Here is a 24,516-nt window from a genome sequence, read left to right on the forward strand (position 1 = left end):
CCAAATAGCACATACAAGGGACAAATACCACAACACCATTTCCAGACCACATATTACCACCACATAGTGACTGAGTACCACAATACTGATCAGTAATAAAAAAACAAAAAACACAATACTATCACCATAAGTGCCAGTATTCACAGGAGATCTGTACTTAGTATGCAGTGTCTGTGTAGAGGTAATACAGTGATCACTGGTGACATTGTACACAGGACCGCTGTATATAGTATACAGTGTATAGTGTCAGTGTATAGGCAACACTGACTCACCAGTGATGTCTCTAGGTGAACTCCTTCATCTTTCATCCAGCACAGACTGCCATCATTTCTTCCAGCCAGGACTCGTTTCTGCAGGAAATAACACAGTTATCTCGAGCTCCGCTTGCAGAACACATTACTTAATTTTTCACAACTTCTACATTACACCACATGAAGATAAAAAGGCGATATAGTGTCACTCTGCACAATAACAGGACCGCCCCCCCATTTAAAACAGTATACTCAAAAAATAAAATAAATACATCACTGCAGTAATAATATCCCTTAATTAGCCCCTATGGTAATAATATTCCCCACCCTGGCTCCGTTTATCTCATTCATGGCTCCAGCCATATGTTCTCCCATCCTGCACTCATGAGTATCCATTCTACACCATATGATCTCCCCATCCTGCCCCATCTGTCTCCATTGTATCCATCCTGCCCCATGATCCAATCCTGCCCCATGTCTCCAATCATGCCCCGTGTCTACATTCTGCCCATGCCTCCAGTCCTGCCCCCAGTGTGTCCAGCATATTACCCCCAGTGTGTCCAGCATATTACCCCCAGTGTGTCCAGCAATCTGCCCCAGTATGTCCAGCATATTGCCCCCAGACAGTGTGTCCAGCAATCTGCCCCAGTGTGTCCAGCATATTACCACCGGTGTGTCCAGCAATCTGGCCCAGTGTCTCCAGCATTGCCCCAGTGTGTCCAGCAATCATCTGTCCCAGTGTATCCAGCATTGCCCCAGTGTGTCCAGCAATCATCTGCCCCAGTGTCTCCAGCAATCTGCCCCAGTGTCTCCAGCAATCTGCCCCAGTGTCTCCAGCAATCTGCCCCCAGTGTCTCCAGCAATCTGCCCCCAGTGTCTCCAGCAATCTGCCCCCAGTGTCTCCAGCAATCTGCCCCCAGTGTCTCCAGCAATCTGCCCCCAGTGTGTCCTCCAGCAATCTGCCCCAGTGTGTCCTCCAGCAATCTGCCCCAGTGTCTCCAGCAATCTGCCCCACTGTCTCCAGCAATCTGCCCCACTGTCTCCAGCCATCTGCCCCACTGTCTCCAGCAATCTGCCCCACTGTCTCCAGCAATCTGCCCCACTGTCTCCAGCAATCTGCCCCATTGTCTCCAGCATTGCCCCCCAGTGTGTCCTCCAGCATTGCCCCCCAGTGTGTCCTCCAGCAATCTGCCCCACTGTCTCCAGCATTGCCCCACTGTCTCCAGCATTGCCCCCCAGTGTGTCCTCCAGCAATCTGCCCCACTGTCTCCAGCATTGCCCCACTGTCTCCAGCATTGCCCCCAGTGTGTCCTCCAATCTGCCCCACTGTCTCCAGCATTGCACCCAGTGTGTCCTCCAATCTGCCCCAGTGTCTCCAGCATTGCCCCCCAGTGTGTCCTCCAATCTGCCCCACTGTCTCCAGCATTGCCCCCAGTGTGTCCTCCAATCTGCCCCAGTGTCTCCAGCATTGCCCCCCCAGTGTGTCCTCCAATCTGCCTCACTGTCTCCAGCATTCTGCCCCACTGTCTCCAGCAATCTGCCCCACTGTCTCAAGCAATCTGCTCCACTGTCTCCAGCAATCTGCCCCACTGTCTCCAGCATTGTCCCCAGTGTGTCCTCCAGCATTGCCCCCCCATGTGTCCTCCAGCAATCTGCCCCACTGTCTCCAGCATTGCCCCACTGTCTCCAGCATTGCCCCCAGTGTGTCCTCCAATCTGCCCCAGTGTCTCCAGCATTGCCCCCCAGTGTGTCCTCCAATCTGCCCCACTGTCTCCAGCATTGCCCCCAGTGTGTCCTCCAATCTGCCCCAGTGTCTCCAGCATTGCCCCCCCAGTGTGTCCTCCAATCTGCCCCACTGTCTCCAGCATTCTGCCCCACTGTCTCCAGCAATCTGCCCCACTGTCTCCAGCAATCTGCCCCACTGTCTCCAGCAATCTGCCCCACTGTCTCCAGCATTGCCCCCAGTGTGTCCTCCAGCATTGCCCCCAGTGTGTCCTCCAGCAATCTGCCCCACTGTCTCCAGCATTGCCCCCAGTGTGTCCTCCAATCTGCTCCAGTGTCTCCAGCAATGCCCCCCAGTGTGTCCTCCAATCTGCCCCACTGTCTCCAGCATTGCCCCCAGTGTGTCTTCCAATCTGCCCCAGTGTCTCCAGCATTGCCCCCCCAGTGTGTCCTCCAATCTGCCCCACTGTCTCCAGCAATCTGCCCCACTGTCTCCAGCAATTTGCCCCACTGTCTCCAGCAATCTGCCCCACTGTCTCCAGCAATCTGCCCCACTGTGTCCTCCAGCATTGCCCCCCCAGTGTCCTCCAATCTGCCCCACTGTCTCCAGCATTGCCCCCAGTGTGTCCTCCAATCTGCCTCACTGTCTCCAGCATTGCCCCCAGTGTGTCCTCCAATCTGCCCCAGTGTCTCCAGCATTGCCCTTAGTGTGTCCTCCAATCTGCCCCAGTGTCTCCAGCATAGCCCCCCAGTGTGTCCTCCAATCTGCCCTACTGTTTTCAGCATTGCCCCAGTGTGTCCTCCAATCTGCCCCAGTGTCTCCAGCATTGCCCCCCAGTGTGTCCTCCAGCATTGCCCCCCAGTGTGTCCTCCAGCATTGCCCCCCAGTGTGTCCTCCAGCATTGCCCCCCAGTGTGTCCACCGATAACTGATCCCAAAAAAAAACAAAAAAAAACAAGCAGTCTCCTCACCTGTCCGCGCTCCAGGCGGCGAGCTCCCTGCAGCAGCGCACACTCGCCGGCGACTGACAATGACGTCAGACGCCGGCGACGTGTGCGCTGCGGCCGACATCAGCTGCCAGCCTCCAATTGGCTGGCGGCTGTTGTTGTTAACTATTGACGTGCGGGCGCGCGCCCGCACATCAATAGGAAACCGCCGCAGCGCCGGAAGGGGCCCGGTGAGCAGATGAGAAGGGGCCCAATGCGGGCCCCCTCTCTCTGCCCACCGGGTCCGGGGGGCACTTAAACGCCGCCCGGCGGGCAGTCACAGAGGATTATTATCAGAGGGTTAATCTGCGGTAGCCCAGGGCCCCCCCAGACCACTGGGCCCTGGGCTACCGCCCATATTGACCCTCTGATAATCCGCCCCTGATTAGAAATCATGGTTATTCCACAAAATATTGATTTCTGAACTCTTCCTGAGTTAAAACATTAGCATTGTTGTTTCTAAAGGATAATGAACTTGTTTTCTTTGCATTATTTGAGGACTGAAAGCACTGTTTGTTTTTTTTAAATTTTGACCATTTCTCCTTTTCAGAAAAAAAAAACAAAATGTATTGCTTGGAAATTCGGCGACATGTTGTCAGAAGTTTATAGAATAAATGAACAATTTACATTTTACTCAAAAATATACCTAGAAAGAGAAAAATCAGACAAACTGAACATTTTGCAGTGGTCTCTTAATTTTTGCCAGAGCTGTATATTACCGTATATACTCGAGTATAAGCCGACCCCCCTAATTTTGCCACAAAAACTGGGAAAACTTATTGACTCGAGTATAAGCCTAGGGTGGGAAATGCAGCAGCTACCGGTGAATTTCAAAAATAAAAATAGATGCTCCATACCGTTCATTATTGCCCCATAAGATGCTCCATATAAAGCTGTGCCATATAGAATGCTCTGCACCATTCATTATGTCCCCAGAGATGCTCCATAGAAAGCTGTGCCATATAGAATGCTCTGCACCATTCATCATGGCCCCATAAATGCTCCATAGAAAGCTGTGCCATATAGAATGCTCTACACCGTTCATTATGGCCCCATAGATGCTCCATAGAAAGCTGTGCCATATAGAATGCGCTGCACCATTCATTATGGCCCCATAGATGCTCCATAGAAAGCTGTGCCACATACAATGGTCTGCACCGTTCATTATGGCCCCATAGATGCTCCACATAAAGCTGTGCCACATATAATGCTCTGCACCGTTCATTATGGCCCCATAGATGCTCCATAGAAAGCTGTGCCGCATATAATGCTCTGCACCGTTCATTATGACCCCATAGATGCTCCACATAAAGCTGTGCCCCATATATATTGCTCTGCACCATTCATTATGGCCCCATAGATGCTCCACATAAAGCTGTGACCCACATATAATGCTCTGCACCGTTCATTATGGCTCCATAGAAATCTGTGCCATATAGAATGCTCTGCACCGTTCATTATTGCCCCATACATGCTCCGTAGAAAGCTGTGCCCCATACATATTGCTCTGCACCGTTGATTATGGCCCCATAGATGCTCCATATATAATGCTGCTGCTGCAATAACAAAAAATCACATACTCACCTCTCTTGCTCAGGACGCCGGCGCTTTCAATATTTACCTGCTCCTCGTGCGGCTCCGTCTCCAGCACTGACGCTCAGCAGAGGGCGCGCACTGACTACGTCACCGCGCCCTCTAACCTGAGCGTCACTGCTAGAGGACGCTGCAGACGGAGCCGCACTGGAGCGAGGAGCAGGTAAATATCGCGCAGCGCTCTCCTCCCCGTATACTTACCTGCTCCCGGCGTGGTCCCTGCAGGTCCCTGCTTCTCCCGGCGCTGCATCTTCTTCCTGTATTGAGCGGTCACAGTTACAGCTCATTTACAGCAATGAATATGTGGCTCCACCCCTATGGGAGGTGGAGCCGCATATTCATTGCTGTAATGAGCGGTACCATGTGACCACTCAGTACAGGATGAAGCTGCAGCGCCGGGAGAAGCGGGGACCGTGCCGGGAGTAGGTAAGTATAACTAGACAGCCCCCGCTCCCCCTCCCCTGCGGACCCCCGGGTATGACTCGAGTATAAGCCGAGAGGGGGGACTTTCAGCCCAAAAAAATGGGCTGAAAATCTCGGCTTATACTCGAGTATATACGGTATGTGCTTTTTTGTAAAATATGTTTTCTACAGACATTGTAATATTAAATATCTTGGTACTGCACTGCCAGGGCCTTCTTCCTCCCTGACATTACAGTACTACATTTAAAAGGGAACTGTACTTTTAACACATTTTGAATACATCAATATTATAGGCAAATATAAGAGACTTTGTAATGTATCTTATAAGAAAAATCAGCTTCTTTCCCCACGTATCAGACACTTCTTCCCCCTCCTCCTTGCTTTCTAAACTTGTCATTCACTGTTAAAAAAAAAACAGCTCAAGCCCATCTTGCTCAGAGGTGATGGACTGCAGGTTGTCCTGGGACACAGCCCATTATCCTCTATGGAGAGGGGAGGAGGAAGGAGGAGTAAGGGGCACGGAAGGAAACAGCGAGAGGGAGACAGAAAAACATTGTACAGAGCTCATAACAATTTTTTTTACCCGCACATTAGAGCTGGATTCAAATCAAGACAGCTCAGCTCTGCTTCATAATGTCCTGTATGTAGCTGCATATTGTCTCTATGAGCTAAAAAGTGAGGAGTGTAAGGCAGGTTTTCCCCTCTTTGTACTCTGCTGTCTATGGGATAAATCACTGCAGCTCATCTCCCCAGCAAACAGCAGAATACAAGTTACAGATATAGCATGTAGAGGTGAAAGCTATTGAGAATGCAGGATATAAGCCACATATTGACCAGAAATGGTGTCGTTCTTCATGTTCGCACACAGGACACCTTAACTTGTTGGTTTTGTAACTATTCCTGCTTGTGGATTTGTCTTTTCATTTTGACATTCTGTCCAAATGTCTCACTACCCAGCAGGAAGCAGGTGGGGCTTGACCATAGGTGGGCACTCGCGCAAATTGACCCAAACATGAAAAGAAAATGGAGGATGTAATCATGTATAATTGTAATTTGAGAACAAAAGGTCAGAATACCACAATCCAGCCCCACTAACTTCATGATTTTGGACAATTAGACATTGACAGGTGTCTCCCATACTTATTACATTAGTGGATTCTAGAGTGATGTAAAAATATGGCTGCAGACTCTTGCAAGCAGCAAATAATATATGAGAAGGGATAATTGACAAGCAAGACGAATACATCCTGTATGATTGTTTTATTAATGTTACGATGCTTTATGTTTCCTTTCATATAGGTAGAAATAACAAATGATGTGCAGTCTATCCTGTTGATAATGGTGACTGTGTTGACTGGAAAAACAGTAGGAGATTACTTCAACCATTCTCTCTTCAGTTCTTTATTACATCTTAAGTGCATCCCACATTTGGAGGCCGAGCCCCATGTTGTCCATGGAAAAAAGAAGTAAGTGTTTGCTGTGATGTTTATTCATAGTATTTGTGGAGTTCGATCAAAGTTGTGCTAGTTCTCTTAAATCTGGTGATCTGGTCAATTAAGGAAGAAAATGAGAAAAGTACTTTAAACAGTTCATGTGCACATCACAATGGACCTTCCCATACCATACAGGTCTGGGAAAAGGTAAATAGACAAATATGGTACTTCAAAATGCTCCTCCCAACTTGATTGACAGAAGCTCCTCCTGCAGCCTTACTTCTGGTCTACTATTGTTTACATTCTAATCTTCCTGCCAGCTCGCCCTTTATGCCGCTAGACTTCCAAGAGGAAGAGCTATACTTGTCTATAAGCCTCTCAATATTTCTGCCCATGTCAGCCCATTCCTCCTGAAAGAACCTTCTTGAGACTCGTACACAGTCTCAAGTTGGATAAATCACTGCACACTGTTTCCTTCCTCACATTCCTCCACTTCAACAATTATGTGCTAATTTTGAGTCTCTCCTGCAGTCAAAAAATAGTTATAAGAGCTGACACAGGCGCCACACATAATTACTGCAGAGGAGCAGTGAGTCATATAATGTATTCACACAAACACAGTACTAATATCTTCAACTGTGACACCCATACATTAATTATGTCCCCCATTGTGGATCCCTTACAGTAATAACACTGTCCCACATTCTGGTGCTACAAATGATACCTACACGAAAAATGGCTATGGAACCTGTGTCTCACACATAAACCCTATTGTGATTCAGCATGCCGAAATTTCAGTCATGTGGTGGGAAGGGGACCAGAGCAGTGCTAGAAAATGGAGAAGATGGAGCTCGATGAGTATATTGACACACTTACATTGCACACACATTCAGACAGATTTAGGGAATACAAAATTGCAGGCTTCTTTAATGACTGGCCAATTTTTTGCATTTTTCTCTCCTTTTTAACAGCTATAACTCTGAGCCTTTTGTCTTATGGAGGAAATTTATATTGATATATTTAACTGTTCATTTTTTAACTAAATAACCTGCTTAATTAATTCTCTATATTATGGTCATGTGGATAGCTAATACTGTATGTAGTTTTTTGCTGCATTGATATAATAAAATGTAATTTATATGTAAACAATTTTTTTTTTTGTGATGGGGACTTTTTACTTTTTATAACTTTTTTGTTTTACTTTTTTTTTTAAGATGTATTATACGTGTATATGTTTTTATAGGATTTGTCCCCAAAGAGAACATCAAAGATCTCTGAGGAAATTTATTTTGCATTTATTGTGCACATTTTTAAACTGTAACTAGATGGGTATTTCCTGAAGGAACTACAGATAGTGCTTTGGAATGATGCCCAGGCTGCCCCTGCAAGACTTTCACATTTGGGTGCCCCTCAGGTGCTGGTTTGGTTTGCGGGGTCACTCTGGGGCGGGTTTGGTTTGCGGGGTCACTCTGGGTCCGATTTGGTGGGCGGGGTCACTCTGGGTCCGATTTGGTGGGCGGGGTCACTCTGGGTCCGATTTGGTGGGCGAGGTCACTCTGGGTCCGATTTGGTGGGCGGGGTCACTCTGGGTCCGATTTGGTGGGCGGGGCCACTCTGGGTCCGATTTGGTGGGCGGATCCACTCTGGGTCCGATTTGGTGGGTGGGGACACTCGGCCTCCGATTTGGTGGGCGGGGACCCTCGGCCTCCGATTTGGTGGGCGGGGGCCCTCGGCCTCCGATTAGGTGGGCGGGGGCCCTCGGCCTCCGATTTGGTGGGCGGGGGCCCTCGGCCTCCGATTTGGTGGGCGGGGGCCCTCTGCCTCCGATTTGGTGGGCGGGACCCCTCGGCCTCCAATTTGGTGGGAGGGACCCCTCGGCCTCCGATTTGGTAGGCGGGACCCCTCGGCCTCCGATTTGGTGGGCGGGACCTCTCGGCCTCCGATTTGATGGGCGAGGCCCTCGGCCTCCGATTTGGTGGACGGGGCCCCTCGGCCTCCGATTTGGTGGGCGGGGCCCCTCGGCCTCCGATTTGGTGGGCGGGGACCCTCAGCCTCCGATTTGGTGGGCGGGGACCCTCAGCCTCCGATTTGGTGGGCGGGGACCCTCGGCCTCCGATTTCGTGGGCGGGGACCCTCGGCCTCCGATTTGGTGGGCGGGGACCCTCGGCCTCCGATTTGGTGGGCATGGACCCTCGGCCTCCGATTTGGTGGGCGGGGACCCTCGGCCTCCGATTTTGTGGGCGGGGGCCCTCGGCCTCCGATTTGGTGGGCGGGGCCCCTCGGCCTCCGATTTGGTGGGCGGGGCCACTCGGGGTCTGATTTGGTGGGCGGGGCCACTCGGCCTCTGATTTGGTGGGCTGGACACCTCAGGTAACAATTTGGTGGGTCGGTCACTTTAAGAGCTGATATTATCTGGCAAAACTGTGTCCTGTGGGGTCATGTAGAGTTCGTAGGCGTTGGCATAGTAACTGGGTCTGACTTCGCATATCAATGAGCTAATCAGCCAGGTGGCAGTTGGCAGTTATTTTGAAATTGCCTCAGAAATCAGCCATTATACCTTATTGGAACAATTTACCCATTGAAATGCATTGAGACGAAATTTTCAAACGCCAATTGCGCCAAAACTACAAATCCGATCGACACGAAAAATACTTAGCACACCTCCCAGGAACGCTGGCTTCGAAATGACACCTCACTGGAGTCTGTGCGTGCAGCGGTTCGGGCCGCATTAATTGCGGACTGAATAATAAGAAGAAGTTGACTACGGTGGAATAACAATATAGTGCTTTTTACAAAGCACTATAACTAGATTAACCAAAGGAACCCTAGTTACAGGGGATCCAGCTTCTTGGAGTGACACAGACCCAACAATTCTGCTTTGCTCTGCTAGCCGACACCCTGCAATCATGGGATTACTGAGTCCTATAAAAGCATTGGCATTGCCACTTTTTACATTGCTTGGTGATTTTGGTATTAAAAATTAAAGACTAGCTGAATCCTTCTAAGGTCTATGTAGAAACAGGAGGTATATTTTGTCTGCACAAGTCATGACTCTCTGCAAAAGTCCTTGGCAGGGGAAGGAGTTGAACAGCTGGATTAGGAGTTAAACAGCGGAATCATAAATGCAGGGACGAGAGACTTCCTGTTTCTACATAGAGCAGAAAAAAGAGAAGAATTCACTGGGTAGAAGTGAAAAATGAGCAAATGTAAGTACAAAAAGCTGTATAATATGATGCAATATAAGAGGATAAAAACTTTGATCGGAGTGCTTCTTTAACTGGTAAAACAAAGATTTGCTGTACACAGTTAACTATTTATTGTTATAACAATGATCTTTTTGGTTTATTATTTTAGAGTTGACCTGGAACTCTTCACAGCTAGAGATGTCATGCAGCCTTGTACTATTGTCCGCTTACGAGAAAGTGTCTCTGTGTTGGCAGAGTTGCTTAATACCACCAGTCACAATGGCTTCCCAGTTGTCTACTGCCCCGCTACAGGACAGGATGAGGTATTTTTAGGAACAATTGCAAGGTAGGCTGAAAGTTATTTCTGCATGGTGTGATAGAACTGTCATTCTTAAAATGAGAAAACAAATATTGGATCTCTTGTATAATATAGTGTGAGAAAAAGCAGCATATAACGTTCCCTATAATTTTATCTTATAATATTTAATATGCATATAGGTGAGAGAGTATGCAGTTTTGACAAAATTGTGCATAATTTTACTTAATTTTTTAAAGAGCCCAAGAATTCTGGTCTGTTCCGGAGTGCGCTAAAAAAGTGACTAAAGTGCTACAAAAAAGTGCACTAGGATGCTGTCAAACGTAGCCCTCTCCAACAGGAGAGAAGGCCCCCAAAAACCGATTCCGGTCTCATCGAGCCAGAAGGCCACAGCAAAGGTCAGGGACTAGTGGCCCGCCTTAGCTGAAGCCAAGGGACACCCAATCTTGTTCCCAGCATCTGCCCGGGTTGCCACCCAAACAAAACTAGGAGCCATTTACCCTCAGCTTTATCCCTTATTTGAACTATCCCATATTTTCTAGAACCCAATTACTCATTTACTCATGTAAATTATGGTCCTTTGTACCTAACAATAATATATCCCAACTTATCTAACAAAATCCTTATGATAGACTCCTGGCCAGAGGAAGCTACCTGTCGACCCAGTAATTTCTTACAACAAAATCATGTTTCTCTTATCCTATCCTTTTTTAAACAAAGTTCCTGACTACTAGACAATGTTCCTGGCTTGACCTTCTATCAACAATTCCTTTCCCTGTTGCTAGAGGGATCTAAAAAATATAGAACTACCTAATCTTGCCAATGAATTCTTATAAACCAACTTTCCAATCTCATGGGAAAAAGAATTAAACATCAACCTATCTGATACTGGAGCCTATTCTAACTCACACAGTTTGTTTAGATGAAATAATTTTGCAAGAAAATTCCTATAAAGTCCTGTCCTACTGGTACAAGACTCCAGAAGTTTTACATCACTAAAGTTCATCAGAATCCAACCTATGCTGGAGATGTTGTGCGCACAAAGGCAAACTTTCCCATATTTTATGGTTTCGTCCAAAAATAAAACCATTTTAACCAGATAGAATCGACTCTACAGGAATTAGGACTCTTAAAACACATTATAACCCCTACGGAGGTCCTACTATCTTTCTGTCAAAACATTTTAAACCTAAAAAACACGACTTACTAGAACTCTTATTAGGTGCTGCAAAACCCATCACAACAAAATGTACAACCCCCATCACAGCCACTCTAAGTTACTTTGCTCCCTGTCTTTCCACCCTTTTCCCCCTATGACCTTCTTACCCTACCCCCCACCGGATGGTGCCCTATTTTGATCTCCATTGTACCTCACTTCTTATGTAGCTTCAATTATATTGTTCTGCTTCTGCCTTTATTATTACTCTCATGAACATTCTTGTTTAAACAACATGTTATCGATTCATTATTTCTAGGTATTATTTTGTTTATGTTGACCCCATGACTGTGTTCATACTTTCAATAATTGTAGTCCTATATAATTTGGTCACTAATTTGTATGTTATTTCTTGCTCAATAAGTAAAGAATTATTTAAAAAAAACAACTAGGTGCTATCTATGATTGGCTCCCCCCTGACAGAGTAGAGCTAGGGTTTTTCATGGGACAGTGGAATCTGATGGCCACACACTCCCCTTAGGCCTATCAGGAGGAAACAGTGCAGAGCAAATGTGAAAAAACTCAAGTGGGTTTCCTACGCCCAGTGAGTTAGTGCACCCCTTTGACACCATTCCTGGGGAACTCTGCACCTCTGGCTATCAAACTTACCCAAGCTGATGAACTTGATCGTGGAGGGCCAGGATTTCTACTGGTTGACTTTATAAGCCACCCAGGGTATTGTACAATGCCTGGCACCCAGTGTGCATGAAATATTGATCAACAACTACACTTGATCTTATCCAAAAAGTTGATAAGCATCTGCCACCCTAACTTGGAAGCTTTACAGTCCATCCTTGTACTTTCCCAACTCTGCAATGGTTAAGGTGTGGCAGTACTATTTAACATTCCACCTTAAGGTACTGTCACACATAACGATATCGTTAACGATATCGTTGCTTTTTGTGACGTAGCAATGATATCGTTAAGGAAATCGTTATGTGTGACAGCGACCAACGATCAGGCCCCTGCTGGGAGATCGTTGGTCGCTGAGGAAAGTCCAGAACTTTATTTCGTCGCTGGACTTCCCGCTGACATCGCTGGATCGGCGTGTGTGACACCGATCCAGCGATGTCTTCACTGGTAACCAGGGTAAACATCGGGTTACTAAGCTCAGGGCCGCGCTTAGTAACCCGATGTTTACCCTGGTTACCAGCGTAAACGTTAAAAAAACAAACACTACATACTTACATTCAGCTGTCTGTCTCCGGCGCTCTGCTTCTCTGCACTCCTCCTGCATCCTGTGTCAGCGCCAGCCAGCCGGAAAGCACAGCGGTGACATCACCGCTTTGCTTTCCGGCTGATCGGCGCTGACAGTGCAGAGGAAAGCACAGCGCCGGGGGACAGACACGGAATGTAAGTATGTAGTGTTTGTTTTTTTAACGTTTACGCTGGTAACCAGGGTAAACATCGGGATACTAAGCACGGCCCTGCGCTTAGTAACCCGATGTTTACCCTGGTTACCGGGGACCTCGGGATCGTTGGTCGCTAGAGAGCTGTCTGTGTGACAGCTCTCCAGCGACCAAACAGCGACGCTGCAGCGATCGACATCGTTGTCGGTATCGCTGCAGCGTCGCTTAGTGTGACGGTACCTTAAGTCAGCGAAAAGGTAAAAAACAAAGGTATTGAATAGCACCATCAACAGTCTTGCTTGCTTTGTACAAATGAAGTGTCCTCTTAGAAGGTTTTATAAAATAATAGTTATGTCGAGTGTTAATGTCTTCTTGATGGATCTTTGCATTAAGGTTTCTTGTAAACCAGAGTCAGCATGGGTTTGTAACTAATAAGTCATATCAGACTAACTTAATTTCCTTCCATGACAGAATCACTGACTGGGTGGATCAGGGAAATGCTGTAGATATAGTATATCTTGACTTCAGCAAAGCATTTGACAAAGTATCTCACACCGTCCTTATTGAAAAAATGACTGAGTATGGAATGGACAAGGCAACTGTTAGGTGGATTCATAACTGGCTTAGTGATCGGACCCAAAGAGTGATCGTAAATGGCTGCACATACAGCTGGAAAAATGTCTCAAGTGGGGTACAGCAGGGTTCTGTACTGGGCCCTGTATTGTTCAACATCTTTATCAATGATTTAGATGAAGAAATTGAGGGTACACTAATTAAATTTGCTGATGACACAAAGCTAGGAGGGATAGCTAATACTAGAGAAGAGAGAGAGGATTCAAAAAGATATAAATAAACTGAAGCAGTGTTCAACAACTAACAGAACGTTTTTTAACAAGGAACAATGCAAAGTACTACATCTGGGCAATAAAAATGAAAAAATCATTTACAGAATGGGAGGAATTGGGCTAAGCAACAGGACATGTGAAAAAGACTTGGGTATACTAATAGATCATAAACTGAACATGAGTCAACAGTGTGATGCAGCAGCAAAAAAGGCAAATGCAATTCTGGGATGTATTAACAGAAGCATAGAGTCTAGATCACGCAAAGTCATTATTGCCCTCTACTTCTCTTTGGTCAGACCTCACCTAGAATACTGTGTCCAGTTTGGGGCACTACATTTAACCCTGCTGTTCTGTTGGTCAAAAATGACCGACCTTGAACTTCAATATTCTTTAAAATATTCAAGATGCGGCTCTGAAACCCGTGGCCGACCGACCCATCCTCATTTAAGTCAATCAACCACAAGTTTCAGAACCGCATCTTGAACACCCCAAAAAATACCAAAGTTCAAAATAGGTCTCCCCAGACCGAACAGAACAGCAGGATTAAAAAAAAGACATCAACAAACTGGAGCAAGTTCAGAGAAGAGCGACCAGAATGGTGACCGGTCTGCAAACCATGTCCTATGAGGAACGGTTGCAGGATTTGGGAATGTTTAGCTTGCAGAAAAGAAGACTGAGAGGAGACTTAATAGCTGTCTACAAATATCTCAAGGGCTGTCACATTGTAGAAGGATCATCTTTATTCTCATTTGCACAAGGAAAGACTAAAATCAATGGGATGAAACTGAATGAGAGGAGACACAGATTAGATATTAGAAACAACTTTTTGGCAGTTAGGGTGATCAATGAGTGGAGCAGGCTGCCACGAGAGGTGGTGCGTTCTCCTTCCATGGAAGTTTTCAAACAGAGGCTGGACTGACATCTGTCTGGGATGATTTAGTTAATCCTGCTTTGAGCAGGGGGTTGGACCAGATGACCCAGTGGGTGCCTTCCAACTTATCATTCTATGATTCTATGAAATGCTAAAATGTATGTTGCATATGTAATGACATAGAGAAAAATGCCAGTCACCATGTACTCCTTCTTCAGTGCCATCAATCTCTGTTTTACCTCTGATAAACATTAAAACGGCAGCCCCTAAGGGTACGTATTCCCTCATCGCCGTTTTAAAATGGTGATCGAGAATAAGGCTGTAGCACCCACAATAGAGTTGGAAAATCTCCAAGGTCTTGGCTACCAGGAGTAGTTCAAACCCTGGAGAACATGATTAAGGACGGATTTTTGGCTGTAACTTGTCTGAATGGGCCACTGAACTGAAAGAGGACTTACCACTCTCTACAAATATGTATTTCTTTTACCCGATGTAAATGCAGCTGTTCTCCTAAATCTTCCATTGTGTTTCTTCTGTTTCTGCACTTCTCTATTTCTGAGATATTGCCCTCTTTTACCTGAATATAAATCCTTTTATTAATGGTCCCAAACCCTTTTTCACTGGGGTCTTCTTGAAGACCATGCCCAGTTGGGTAAAAAGACTAGATGTACATACAGAAAAGAGAGGTCCATGTCTCAGGAAGAAAGTGGCACAGAAACAAGAAAAACAATGGCAGAGTAAGGAGAACAGCAGCATTTACACCAGTTAAATATAAAATTTTTATGGCATGTGACAGGTCCTCTTTAATAAATCTACTGTTAATGCTGGGATCTCCTACAGTACTTCCAGTACAGCCACAATATAAAAAATTAAGCATAGCACATGGCAATGAAATCAATTGATTTGGTCTGATTTTGGTGATACTCTAGAGCACAAAACCACATTTTATTCTCAGTTCATGATAGTAACCATATAATGTCCCGGTGGGCCCCTGTGCAGATCTTGGCCCCCGACCCCCTGTATGGGCAGTATTTGGCATAATTCACTTGATTCGCTCTGTACAGAAAAAAATCACCACATCATCATTCATTAAGATTAACCAAACTACCCATTTTATTATTATATAGAGATATAGGTACATTTGTGAACAGGGGTAGTATAATATTTGTATGCAGGTGAAAAGTGGGCCCCCCAAAGTCAATGTCTAATGGTTAATTAGTTAATTAATTGACCATTGATGTTAAAGTGGTGGACAACCTCTTCAAAAATGCATGTTGTGCTGCAAAAAAAGCAAAGCTCCATGATTGTTTTACCAGTTCTTGTTAGAGGAACATTGATAAAAATAACATAAAAACAAATGCTGTGACCTCAAAGTCAAGAATAGCCCCGATTTGTAGAGGGGAGTTGACGTCAATAGTAATATGTTGACACTTAAACAGATGAACCATTGGAAATATCTTGTCCACTATTTAACCAGATCATGACTGGCAGAATCTAAAGTAATAATAACATGCCCTCCTCTGCTGTGCGCACGGCTCATCATGAGGATTTACTAGGAAAGGTTAAACATGGGCCATAGTTAAATATTAGTATTAAGAAGCTCTTCACTTGTGTAGTATTTTGTATGTTTGCAGCTGCTGTCACTGTCGTTTTCTGGCTGTATTTCCTTGCAGATAATTCTGCTGCCACAACATATATGATGGATTCTCCCCATACACAGTGCAGTAACAAACCCCATGTGTGAATCCATCTGTCATCCCACGATGGGAAAGTTATATGATTTGGATTATCAAATATGATTCTGGGTGGTAGACTAAAAGACATTTGGCTGATGTTGCTGTGATATTAGTTACTTAGTGTATTCAAAGAAAGAAAAGGTTGACTAATTTATTGTTCATTATTTAAATATTTTCATCAATTATTGTGCATATGGTGGTTCTGTCTAAGGTCACCAAAAACTAATACCATTAAAAATGACCTTTATTAAACCTATTTTAAACAACCATCAAACACATGTAACGCCTATAACGCCTAGCCAGGCAACTGAGGTGTTACTGACGTACAAAATAATCAAATCTAAATGGGGTACCCAATTGGGTGTGCCTGTTTCAGCCTAGTAACCCCTAGAATGTACCTTCTACCAGTGGAGGTTGTCACCCTATCTTGAACGCAAATTGGCACCCCCACTTGACGGCTGCTCACCCTAAAGGATCCCTATAGGTCAGTGTTTCTCAACTCCGGTCCTCAAGACCCACCAACAGGTCAGGTTTTCAGGATCTCTTAGTATTTCACAGGTGATAATTTCATCAGCTGCTTCAGCATTAACTCCATCACCTATGGAAATCCTGAAAACATGGCCTGTTGGTGGGTCTTGAGGACTGGAGTTGAGAAACACTGCTATAAGTCCTTACTCATCTCTGAGAACTGCCTAATGAGAACTGATAATGGAAACAATAACAAATCACCTGTTTATAAAGGCAGGATATCTGCATGGGGTGTACATACAAATATATGTCCTTAAGGGAGATGTTTTTGGACCAAGACAAAAAAGGGGTAAGGGTGAGAAAATAATCAATGTGAGCCAATGCACCAAGCGCCAACCATTCTATTGGTCTACAGATCTAAGTAATCCAGATAATCTCATTGGTATCCATTGGCTTAGCAAAATCAGTCAGTAATCCAGAAAGACATTAATTTTATGAGAGGAGTAGGGGGAGGGGTGTAACCTATACCTTGCCCTCCAAAGTCCCTAATAAAAGGAATCCCTTCCTTGCTGCGGAGGTTGACACCCTAAACTTGAATGGAAATGGTGCCCCAGCTCACCGACAGCTCACCGTCAATAACCCTTATTCCTCTCCCTCCAACAGCAGTGCCAAAAATGCATCATCATAAAGTGTGTGTGTGTGTGTGTGTGTGTGTGTGTGGGGCTTTACTATTTGAGTGGGAGGATGGGGTGGTTGTATTGGGGTATACCCCATCTCAGGATATCTCAGAGGATTGGACCCTCAAAAAACAAACAACATATAGCAAGGATTAAGGGACAAGAACTCCAGAGCTGTTCAATTAGTGGTGCATAGTGTTTCAGAGAATAAATAGAGTCATGCAGGTGTTCATGAATGAGGATAGCTATCCTGATTTCTAAGCATTTAAGAGCATATCAGCAGATGTAAATGTACCATTAAGTCCTAATTCCAGTATCCACCATGATAATATTAGCAGTATCAACAACCTGAACCTAGAAGTTCATCAGGAGACACAAGGAGATTTCAGTGTTCAAAATCAGATAGATTATAGGCGTTATATGTGTTTGTTGATTGTTTAAAATAAGTTTAACCCCTTAAGCCCCAAGGGTGGTTTGCACGTTAATGACCGGGCCAATTTTTACAATTCTGACCACTGTCCCTTTATGAGGTTATAACTCTGGAACGCTTCAACGGATCCTGATGATTCTGACATTGTTTTCTCGTGACATAATGTACTTTGTGATAGTGGTAAAATTTCTTCAATAAGGCTTGTGTTTATTTGTGAAAAAAATGGAAACATGGCGAAAATTTTGAAAATTTTGCAATTTTCCAACTTTTAATTTTTATGCCCTTAAATCACAGAGATATGTCACACAAAAAACTTAATAACTAACATTTCCACATGTTTACTTTACATCAGCACAATTTTGGAACCAAAATTTTTTTTTGTTAAGGAGTTATGAGGGTTAAAAGTTGACCAGCAATTTCTCATTTTTCCAACACCATTTTTTTTAGGGACCACATATGATAGAAAATAACCAAGTGTGACATCATTCTAAAAATTGCACCCCTCAAGGTGCTCAAAACCACATTCAAGAAGTTTATTAACCCTTCAGGTGTTTCACAGGAATTTTTGGAATGTTTAAATAAAAATGAACATTTAACTTTTTTTCACACAAAATTTACTTCAGCTCCAATTTGATTTATTTTACCAAGGAGAAAATGGACCCCAAAAGTTTCTGTGCAATTTGTCCTGAGTACGCTGATACCCCTTATGTGGGGGTAAACCACTGTTTGGGCGCATGGCAGAGTTCGGAAGGAAAGGAGCGCCGTTTGACTTTTCAATGCAAAATTGACTGGAATTGAGATGGGACGCCATGTTGGATTTGGAGAGCCACTGATGTGCCTAAACATTGAAACCCCCCACAAGTGACACCATTTTAGAAAGTAGACCCCGTAAGGAACTTATCTAGATGTGTGGTGAGCACTTTGACCCACCAAGTGCTTCACAGAAGTTTATAATGCAGAGCTGTAAAAATAAAAAATCATATTTTTTCACAAAAATGATCTTTTCGCCCCCAATTTTTTATTTTCCCAAGGGTAAGAGAAGAAATTTGACCCAAAAAGTTGTTGTACAATTTGTCCTGAGTGCGCTGATACCCCATATGTGGGGGTAAACCACTGTTTGCGCGCATGGCAGAGCTTGGAGGGGAAGGAGCGCCGTTTGACTTTTCAATGCAAAATTGACAGGAATTGAGATGGGACGCCATGTCTGCGTCAGGCACTTAATCTGGAAGGTACTTGCCTGGCGTGTCGGTCCTGTATCATTATGGACAACTTAAAGCTAAGTAGCGGTCTCTTACATTATTGATAAACACACTCCTGATGAACCTTCTTTGGAAGGAGAAACGCGTCGAGCTATGAGACTGTTGTATGCCTATCTATGTTAAAATGTGAGTTTTTGTAATTTTGCAAAATTGAGGGATTGGCCTCTATTTGCAGAGTGCGTGTCTCATTATTTTGAAGCCAGAGAAACAAGCATGTTTGCTTCATGACCCCACTGGTTATTGTGTGAACCAGGACACCATCTCGGGGAGTATCTTTTTTTTTTTTTTTGTGTATCAAGCGTTATATTGGGATATATGACTTATTTGATGATGATTATGGGCAATGTGCAATATTTGTGTGCGTCTAATCTGTTGTAGCCTGCTATAAGCTATGTCATATAATATGTGATATCTATAAGGCAAGACATATGACACATTTCATTAGTGGATAAATTTCTGAGTGCAATATTTGTGGTTTGTTTAAGCAGGTTATACCACACTTTTTGTTCAAACAATGGCAGCCTAGGACTGTGTTATTTAGCACACCAGTGAAATAATCTTTTATTGCTACATTCTTAGACCCCTGTTTTGAGGTGTGTTTTTTTTTTTTTTGGCTCCCTCTCTCTCCAATCCAAACCAATTTTGGAATAGTGGTATTGAGAGTAAGTATTGTGGCTGAATATCTTCTATAGTGGAAGGCCATTTATTGTAGATTTAATATAGCCAACATTTTGGGTTTTATCTTGACATTATCTACTTTTTTGGGGGGTTATACCCTCTAAGTGTGTTTTTTTTCTTTCTCCTGGTTCACTTGGTTCTCACATCTTTCAGTACCCTACCATCACTAGGGTCGGAAATTTTTCTGCCAGGGCCAGTTATATTGGGATAGCCGTCGAGGAGTGGGGGCACCATTGCGCAGGTCTAGGGTGCCAACCCTCGCTGGTAGCGAATTCAAAGGTTAGCACTCGACTATTGAGGACGTGACAGTGCAAGTGAACGGAACCAATAGTCCCAACAAACGTAGTAATGTATAATCACTGCACTCGTACTATGAGATTTGCTTGATGCAGGTGAAAACAGTTTATTGAAATAATTGTTGCAAACGGTAAAATGGTGAAGCGATAGGCATAAACGACGTTTCGGCCAACTCGTGGCCTTGATCACGTTATCGCTGGAATAAATGACAAAAAAGAAACAATAAATAACTATATACAAAGCAACTATGTACAAAACCATTTACATATATACAGAATTGGAAAACATGTCCCAGAGCCAAGGTGGAGATCAAACAATAGATGCCAATGCTCATATGCGTAGCGCAAATCATAACAGGACGAGAAATAGAGACACAGGAAAACATGTGTCGTGCGCTAAAGTTGGAGAACAAGATGATAAGACTGTAGCATACCCTAATAGGAGTTTTCCTTATATACTGTCGTATTACAGTGTTGCAGAGGGTGTCAGCCAAACATAAAGGAATTTAAATAATCCTAGAAAAAAACAAAGGCAATAATATCGATTATTGTCATCTAGACATGATATTGTCTCATGGTGGTGATCAAACAGAAACCGGCTAAAACGTACTTATTAATTGCTGTTTAGTACACGTGTAACGAACCGTTGGTCGTCGTATAGTGGAGTATGCATCTGGGTATGACTGTAGGAGCAAATAATATGTTATCGGTTGAATCCGTAGTGAGTATATAATACTTGAAAATAAACTATGGTATACTTGCCAGTATACTGTTCTTATTGCACCCAGTGGGACGGGCCGGTTGCCGTGATATGAGACATGCGTATAGGCTCAACTAGGGAGATATATAGACATATGTTGAAATGTATGCTCAGTCTATATTAGGTCAGAATAGAAAGAAACCATGCTGTACTTGCCAATTTGATAATAAACTTGTAGTGCACCGGATGTCCCCAATGTACGGAAAATATACGTGGATGTTGCTGTAGGAATATATATGTATAAGATAAGTAGGCTGTGAGGTAGGCCTATAGTGGACAAATATAAGGTTGGTGTATTACCTGCCAGTATGCAGGTTCACTCCTGGTCCAAATATAGGGGTCCCGGATACCCCACTGTGAGGGAGCTGTGATATACAGAGATATGGCTGCAATATAGTAGGGGGAGGAAGGGGGGGTTGTTAGGATAGAGTACTCAACATCCCATGTTACTTATCTTTAGTTTGAAGTGAAGTCTCACATCTGTGCTTAGCTGGTAGCGTGCGGGGAGCCGGCGTTGGTGGCCAAATGGTAGGAGCAGACGCAATCTGCGTCTTTGCTATGGAACGGCTGCCATGTCGAATCCTGCAGCGCTGTATAAGGCCCTGGTCGGTCAGGTGACCGGATGTGATCCGGAACGCCCACGCCTGCGCAGTCAATGCCGGGACAGGAGGGGAGGGAGGGGCGAAGGTTCCACGCATGCGCTGTGCCAAAAGTCCCTCTCTGTATCCATAATGTGGAGGGGAAGCCGGTGGCTGTGCGGTAGCAAGATGGCGCCCGCGCATGGGTAATACGAACTGTGGGTTAGAGTGGCAAGGCAGGGACTATAAGATGGCCTCCGCGCATGCGCAGTCCGTATTATCGGCTAGAACGGTGCAGGGACAGCAAGATGGCGCCCGCACCTGCGCAGTTTGCATTGTAGGCTGAAGCAACAGTGTCCGGATCCCTGGGGCTCAAGAGATGAGGGACATAAGTGACATGGGTGCATGTATAGAGAGTGGGGATGCATTGGCATAGTAAGAGGACCCATATAAATACAGATAACACAAGGTATACAAATTCATAACAACACTGTAAACTTAAGTACATGTATAAACGGTAGGAGTCCAAACTGAAAGAAAAGAAAAGAAAATAAGGAGAAAATAAAGAAAATGAGAAATGAAAGAAAATGGAAATCAAGTTCTCTAAACTGGAATCAGGGTATGGGGTTGATAACCAATATTGGAAAAATAAGTAAAGAAAACAAAAAAAATAAAAAGTAAAAACTAAAAAATAAAAAGATATAAAAATAATAATAATAAACAAAATGAAATGCAAAAATGAAAAAAATAATTGAAAAAATAGAAATAAAAATTGAAATAAAAATTGATTGTATGGGGTAAATAAGGCACTGGTTAAGGAACCAGAAGGGTATGAGTCTTACCGTCTAGAAAGTGCGCACGGTTGAGGCTATAAGTGCAGTGGGTCAGTTCGTCTAGAAAAAACAAGGTAGCTCATGTTAGCCAATCAATCTCACGATTTAAGCCCCTAGGGTGAAGGGTATCTAAGGTGTGAATCCAGTACGTCTCCCTTTGCTTTAAGAGTTTGATATGGTTACCACCCCTTCTCGGGCGTGGTACCTTCTCGATTATTTGAAACCTGAGTTGGGCAATATTGTGTCTCGCCTCCTTGAAATGTGCTGGTAGTGGTAGCCATAGTTTCTCACGCCTGATGGTAGATTTGTGGCTGGATATGCGGTCCCTAATCGCTTGGGTGGTCTCACCCACATATAGCAGCCCACATGGGCACTTGATAATGTAAACAACAAAGCTTGTTGTGCAAGTGTAATAGTCTCTAATGGGATATGATTTCCCAGTACGTGGGTGGACTATTTCGTTGCCCTTGATGATGTTTGAGCAACTCATGCAATTCAGGCAGGGGAAGGTGCCCGTTCTTTTTTTGTCCGTGAAGGTCCTAGTGAGAGATGATTTAAGTGACCCCAGATCGGCTCTTACCACTCTGTCTCGTACGTTTTTGGGTCGTCTGGTGCACATTAATGGGGGATCCTTAAAAATTGGAATGTTGGGATAGGCCTTATTGAGGAGGGGCCAATGTCCCCGAATAAGATTATGAATTTTGTGCATAGTGGGATGATGGTTATGTACAAAAGGGAGTCTTGGATTTTTTTGTGTGTTGACTGCACCAATGTTCAGGTCACCGATGGCTCGAAAAGATTCCATATTAAGGAGATCGGTAGGATAGTTGCGGGCTTCAAATTTTTGTGCCATCTCCTGTATTCTGGTCTCCCTAGTCAGGGGATCGGAAACGATTCTAGTTACCCTCTTAAATTGTGATCTAGGAAGACTGTTTTTGATTGATTTAGGGTGGCAGCTGTTATATAGTACGAGACTTGTTCGGAGATGATTTCTTTGTACAGACATGTGGTACCGCCATGGGGTCAAATGTGGCCCCAGCCTATGCTAATTTATATATGGACCGCTTCGAAAGAGAATATGTGTACCCAGACCCCATCTTCCAACAACACGCACGTTCTTGGTACAGGTACATAGATGATATTTTTTGTATATGGCAAGGTGACCTAACTAGTCTCCTTGAATTCCATACTACTATTAATGCGGTCAGATCTGAGCTGTCTTTCACGCTGATACACCATAACAACGAAGTCACATTCCTAGACACTAGAGTATTGAAAGATATCAATGGGTATCTTACTACGGATATCTACACAAAACCGACTGATTGCAACAGTCTCTTACTATATAACAGCTGCCACCCTAAATCAATCAAAAACAGTCTTCCTAGATCACAATTTAAGAGGGTAACTAGAATCGTTTCCGATCCCCTGACTAGGGAGACCAGAATACAGGAGATGGCACAAAAATTTGAAGCCCGCAACCATCCTACCGATCTCCTTAATATGGAATCTTCTCGAGCCATCGGTGACCTGAACATTGGTGCAGTCAACACACAAAAAAATCCAAGACTCCCTTTTGTACATAACCATCATCCCACTATGCACAAAATTCATAATCTTATTCGGGGACATTGGCCCCTCCTCAATAAGGCCTATCCCAACATTCCAATTTTTAAGGATCCCCCATTAATGTGCACCAGACGACCCAAAAACGTACGAGACAGAGTGGTAAGAGCCGATCTGGGGTCACTTAAATCATCTCTCACTAGGACCCTCACGGACCAAAAAAGAACGGGCACCTTCCCCTGCCTGAATTGCATGAGTTGCTCAAACATCATCAAGGGCAACGAAATAGTCCACCCACGTACTGGGAAATCATATCCCATTAGAGACTATTACACTTGCACAACAAGCTTTGTTGTTTACATTATCAAGTGCCCATGTGGGCTGCTATAGGTGGGTGAGACCACCCAAGCGATTAGGGACCGCATATCCAGCCACAAATCTATCATCAGGCGTGAGAAACTATGGCTACCACTACCAGCACATTTCAAGGAGGCGAGACACAATATTGCCCAACTCAGGTTTCAAATAATCGAGAAGGTACCACGCCCGAGAAGGGGTGGTAACCATATCAAACTCTTAAAGCAAAGGGAGACGTACTGGATTCACACCTTAGATACCCTTCACCCTAGGGGCTTAAATCGTGAGATTGATTGGCTAACATGAGCTACCTTGTTTTTTCTAGACGAACTGACCCACTGCACTTATAGCCTCAACCGTGCGCACTTTCTAGACGGTAAGACTCATACCCTTCTGGTTCCTTAACCAGTGCCTTATTTACCCCATACAATCAATTTTTATTTCAATTTTTATTTCTATTTTTTCAATTATTTTTTTCATTTTTGCATTTCATTTTGTTCATTATTATTATTTTTATATCTTTTTATTTTTTATTTTTTACTTTTTATTTTTTTAGTTTTCTTTACTTATTTTTCCAATATTGGTTATCAACCCCATACCCTGATTCCAGTTTAGAGAACTTGATTTCCATTTTCTTTCATTTCTCATTTTCTTTATTTTCTCCTTATTTTCTTTTCTTTTCTTTCAG

At 44.2% G+C, this 24,516-nt stretch overlaps 1 protein-coding gene across 7 annotated transcripts in view; it reads left to right on the top strand.

Moving 5' to 3' along the window:
- The window catches only part of LOC138642804 (chloride channel protein D-like), a 320,123-nt gene that overhangs the window by 152,492 nt on the left and 143,115 nt on the right, over positions 1–24,516 (top strand). For all 7 annotated transcript variants that reach the window (XM_069731316.1, XM_069731317.1, XM_069731313.1 and 4 more), the window contains 2 exons: positions 6,275–6,441; positions 9,763–9,939. In XM_069731316.1, the coding sequence (XP_069587417.1) occupies positions 6,275–6,441; positions 9,763–9,939 (344 nt within the window). The remainder of the gene's footprint in view (positions 1–6,274; positions 6,442–9,762; positions 9,940–24,516) is intronic.

This window comes from Ranitomeya imitator, chromosome 6 (genome assembly GCF_032444005.1).
Source record: "Ranitomeya imitator isolate aRanImi1 chromosome 6, aRanImi1.pri, whole genome shotgun sequence".
NCBI lineage: Eukaryota > Metazoa > Chordata > Amphibia > Anura > Dendrobatidae > Ranitomeya > Ranitomeya imitator.